The 5341-nt window shown below is 35.6% G+C and overlaps 1 protein-coding gene across 1 annotated transcript; it reads left to right on the forward strand.

Moving 5' to 3' along the window:
- Positions 1–750, forward strand: LOC150090814 (uncharacterized). Its single transcript, XM_090374312.1, has one exon. It carries the CDS (start codon positions 1–3, stop codon positions 748–750), a length of 750 nt encoding a protein of 249 aa, XP_090230438.1.
- The last annotated feature ends 4591 nt before the right edge of the window (positions 751–5341 follow it).

Raw genomic sequence — 5341 nt, forward strand, 5'->3', positions numbered from 1 at the left:
ATGCTACACCATATTGAACAAACATTTCTTTTGAGATACGTACCTTTAAAAGAAACGCATTATGAGGTTCAAGAAAGATTTCTCAAGTTTGCAGATTGTAGCAACAAAATAGGAGAAGAAATTGCTCAGTTGATAACCGATACATTGAAAGAACATGCTATTCCTCTCAGTGATTGTAGAGCTCAAGACTATGATAATGGGGCAAATATGGCTGGAAAATACAAAGCGCAAAAGTACAAGAACAATTGCTCAATGGCAATTTTTTCACCTTGCAGTTGTCACACACCCAACTTATGTGGAAATGATGCTGCTGAATGCATGCCTGAAACAATAACCTTTTTTAGAACTATTCAAACTGTGTACCACCTGTTCAGTTCCAGTCCTAAGTGGTGGGAATTACTACAAAACCGTATTGATTGTTCTCCTCATGGTATGTTTGAAAGAAGATGGTCAGATTGTGTTAACTGTGTAAAGCCTTTTGCAGCTCACTCGCCTGGCATTAAATTAACACTGGAAGACCTCCTAGAACTAAATTTGATGGCCAAAACAAGAAATGAATTCCGTGGAGTTTTATTATATGTGATATCTTTTGCCTGTGTGTTAATGTCAGCTATGTGGTACAAAATATTAGCTGGCATAGATATTTGCAACAAGGTCATCCAATCTAGAGATGCCACCCTGGATGTTGAAGTAGCAAACATAGAAACTCTCCTCACATATCTGATAAAACTTCAAATGCATGTGGAATGAAGCCAAATTAGTTGCGTCAAACCTAAAGATAGAAATAAAACTCTCCCGTAGATGTGGTAGGTGCAAGAGGGCAAGGCCACATGATGACAGCACACCTGAAGAGGCTTACTTCAGAAAGTGTTTTATGTTTTGGTAGACAATGTTATAATAGGATTAACTGTCTGCTTCATAGGATTAGCTGTTAAGCATTTGGCAGAAAATTTGATTACTTAGGAAATATCTCACCATGTCTGAAAGTGATGTGGAGAGAAAAGCTCTATCTTTATCAGAGCAATATCCTGCTGATCTTAACAGCGATGATTTTGGAAAAGAAATGCAACATTTACCCCCAGTAAATAAAGCAAATTTTTTATATGCACAGTAAAGCCATTAGATCTGTTGAACTTGTTAACAGAGTACAGACTTGATGACCTGTTTCCAAATGTTTGTGTTAGCTTAAGAATATTATTAATAATTCCAGCAAGAGAGATGTTATTTAGCAAACTCAAGCTGATTAAGATTTATTTAAGGTCTACAATGTCTCAGGAATGTCTTTTGAATTTGGCCAGGCTAAGTATTGAATCAAACATTGCCAAAAAAATTAATTTTCATGCTGTGATTTTAAATTTTTCACAAAAAAAGGCCTTATTTTTCACATAAGGCCTCAAATGCAGAAAATCAACAGAGTGCTCCATTCCACCCCTCTTTCATCTTCCATACCCTTTTTGGCCTTACAGGCTACAGCTCATTGCATAAAACCGTAGTGGATAAAAACAGGATGACTAATGGAGAAGGGAAGGGGGCTACTCAAAAGAAACTTTGTACCCCCTGATAAAATTCCTCTCAGAGGCCCTGTGAAAGGGGCTTACCTTATAAAAGTTAAAATTTTGGCGATTTGTATTACGTTGAAATGACAACACTTTCCTGCTTATGAGAATAAAAAATGTATTCCAAATTACAATTAATAATTTGGAATATATGCAATAATGGGGAGAGAGAAAGTTTAAAAAAAAAATTCACTGGATTTATGTGTGAAATTCAGTTACATTTTATTTTATTATTTTTTCCTCCACTGTATTTTCTCAGCCATTTTATAATGAATATTTGCTTGTACTCAACATTTTGGTAGAGCAGCATATCTTGAACTTTATCTTGAACATAGCTTTAGTACGAAAGTACAATTACCCCCCCCATATTTCTGAGGCTGAGGGTTACATGATATTAAAGTAGTTAGAATAAGGTGTATTATATCTATAACCCATCCACCTGTTACAGAATTCAAAAAATATCAAACCGTGAAAAACATAGAGATGTTTTACTTTAAAACAGAAACTGTTTATTTGCAGACTATAAAATGAAAATTGTAATGTATCTTTGAAAAAGTATGGCCTTGACTTTTCAATAATTTATATAAAAGAACAATCAGTGACAGGTTTTCAATTATAAGAAGTGTTATTTTCCAACTAAGCAAAAGGACCTAAATACAGAAGAAATAAGAGTAATGCTCAACAAACCAGTACCATTACAGATGCTGGATAACTGGGCTTTACTGTATATTTATTTTAGGTGTTACCTAAAACATGTTGAAATGGATAAGTTGAACAAATCTTTTAGAGTACATTTTGTTTAATGTGGTATTCATTAAAATGTCTGATGCCCATTTTATATTGGACTTATATTGTTTTATTACCATTAAGCATCCAAAATGAGATTCATTGGTACATAAATTGAAATTTATTTTATTATCATGGACATTTGCTAAGATCATTGTAGCTAACATTTTGCTGACTGTTTAAATACTCCATGATTATTGAGGTTCTTTGATGGAAACACTGTGTTTAAATATGTATTTTACATTAATGTACTACTAATGTGGAACCCCCATTCAATGATCACAGTGGTAACCCATGAATTTTTTCAAGTAAAAACATATTTGTACGTTTGATTATTTGCTTTCTGTATTAACGGGTTGGCTCCATTTCGGCAATTAACACCTCCGAGGTCAGCAGCCTTAGGGATTCAAGCTAAGCCCGTTGATGTAATTAAGTCCATTGATGTCAGTTGTAAAGAAATAAGTTTTACGTTGCTTCCAAATCTTGTGCCACAAACTTCACAAATAGTGTGCCAGCACAAGCTGGTCACTAGGCAGAGCTAATTTTACAAAATTGCTACTTATTGTTTATGACTGGAAGGCAAGAGATTTTTCTCAAAGGTAATTTTCCCATCCATTCTTAAATATTTACTAATTATTAACATTAATCACAAAAAGGAAGGCATACCACAAACTAAATGTGATTTTTGTGGGAATATTGCTGAAGATGAAGGGTACAAGGTTACTATCACGTTGGTCAAGATTTTTGCAGCTTCAGCGAACGCCAAGTTTTCATTTATATTTAGTCGTTTTATTGCCTTAATTGTTATACTAAATTATTTTCTATAAGTAGCTTTATAGTTCTAGCCATGCTCCTTGGCTTATTTTGAAATTAGATAGCGATATTGAAAGTTAATACTTAGTGTCCATAGATTTTACGTTCATAACTACCGCCATTGTTATACAATACGGAATACGATAAGGTTTAACGTAAAACTAGAGAGTGAAATACGTAGGAGTGTATCAAAAATCTGTTAGATTAGTATAGTATTATCAATAAAATTTATTAATTTTATTAAATTTCATTGTTAATTAAATTATATTTCAACGGAATCATGACCCAGACTAGAGCAGCAAAGCAGCATTCACAGAATAGCTAGAGTGCTGTGGCTTGCGGGAGAACCAAAGGGGCCATTCTCCCAAGCGTCAGTTTAAAACAATGCGTGATATGTGAAATATTTGCAGACCTGTCTAGAACAGGACATGATCTAGCCAAGGAGGATGTTCTGATGGGCGTCCATGAAAGTCTGAGGTGTAGAGTAAATGCCCTCAAAGAAATTAATATGATGGGCCCATCAAGCTCTCAGCTGCCCAACTCAACACCAGAGCTCACTCTTGTGCATCAGGCAGCGCATTCTGCCTTGGCAATCTCCAAGGCAGAATGCACTAGTCCCAGAGGAACTAGTTATTGTTGGTGACTCTATGGTCAGGGAGATGGGGAATATAGTATGCAAAAAGGATAGTTGGAACAGCACCAGGGTATGTCTGCCAGGGGCAAGAGTTGATGACGTTGTCGAGCAGATATTTTTTAAGGGAAAAACAAAGGTGATATTGTTGTACACGTTTGCACTAGTGACCTTAAGAGTAAGAGATCTACAAATTTACTTAATACGTCAGTCAGTCCTCGTATAGCATGATAGTTATTCCTAGAAACCCTCGTGCAATGCAAAATCGTGCAATATAAACAACAGGCCCTATGGGAAAAATAGGGTTAGGTGCCGACCACCCAAGATTGAACAAACATTTGTAACCAAAACTTTACCAAACACAATAAATAATCATAATAAAATACTTACGTATTTTATTACGACTATTATGTAATAAAATATTTCTACTGCTTTTGCTTCTATTGTAAGCAAACTTGAACAGATGACAGCCGTTCCAGCTCTTCCAATTCTTTGTGTCTTAATCTAATGGATTTTAATTTTACACTTTGAGTTGTTCCTGCTATGAAAGTTGTTTTTATTTTCTCTGCATTCTTTGTAAATCTCGGCGTTGCCTCATTTAGGTCTGTAGATATGCAATATCACATGGTCTTTCATTTCGCTCAAATCATTTCACAATTTCATATTTTTTCTCTATCGACAGAGGCAGACTGGCCATAAACCTTACCGGGGAAGCCCCGGTGGGCCGGTGTGATTTTGGCCATAAACCATAGTATGAGGCCACTATAAATTTTCCCGGGTAAGAATTTTTGACCCAGTCCGCCTCTGTTTATCGATATTGCTTTTCTTTTTCTCTCTGAATTTGCAGTGTCTTCACCAGGACGCTTCCTTTTCACACCTTTTAAGTATTTTACTCATTTTAGGGAATAAAGCACAATTACAAAACGAGGAGCACTTGATACACATAAAGCTGCGCTCTTGTAGCAACTGAATAAACAACACCGTAAAGGCAGAGATACACTATTAACACCTCACATTTTACTAAAGCACATTTCTAGGGGTTACTACCATAAAACAATAAAAACAATTTCCAGTTGCGTTTCTGCTAGTGGAATCTGTTATAAACTGGTAGTAAACTCGATCTAATTGCATTTGTGATTATACCGATAGCTGGAATTGTGTTGGTTTTTACGTTATTATGGTGAAATGTATTTCCCCTTCACTGATATAAAAAACATAAATACAGTTTCAGAATCTTCTCTTGATTCCTATCGTGTTGCGTTCGGTTGGGGTGATTCTGCGTTCGACTGCCATTTCTTGTAAACACAAAGGCGAATCATGCATAAGCGAATTCGGTTCGTATTATATAAGATATTGTTCTCCTATTTATAAATCGTGTATGATCGAATTCGTGTAGTGTAAACAGGTGTTATACGAGGACTGACTGTACAGGTCAATGATGAAAAAAAAAAAAAAAAAAGCCGCGAGTTAGGGTTAAATTTCAAAGTGTCTGCAATCTTGCCGAACATTACAGAAGGGAGTATATGATGAGAGCCTTATCAATCAATTCGGCCCT

This window comes from Mastigoproctus giganteus, chromosome 1 (genome assembly GCF_048544385.1).
Source record: "Mastigoproctus giganteus isolate SK-2022 chromosome 1, ASM4854438v1, whole genome shotgun sequence".
Lineage (NCBI taxonomy): Eukaryota > Metazoa > Arthropoda > Arachnida > Uropygi > Thelyphonidae > Mastigoproctus > Mastigoproctus giganteus.

Excerpts from the sequence above, each read along its gene's own strand:
- LOC150090814 (XM_090374312.1), top strand. The coding sequence starts at position 1 with ATGCTACACCATATTGAACAAACATTTCTTTTGAGATACGTACCTTTA.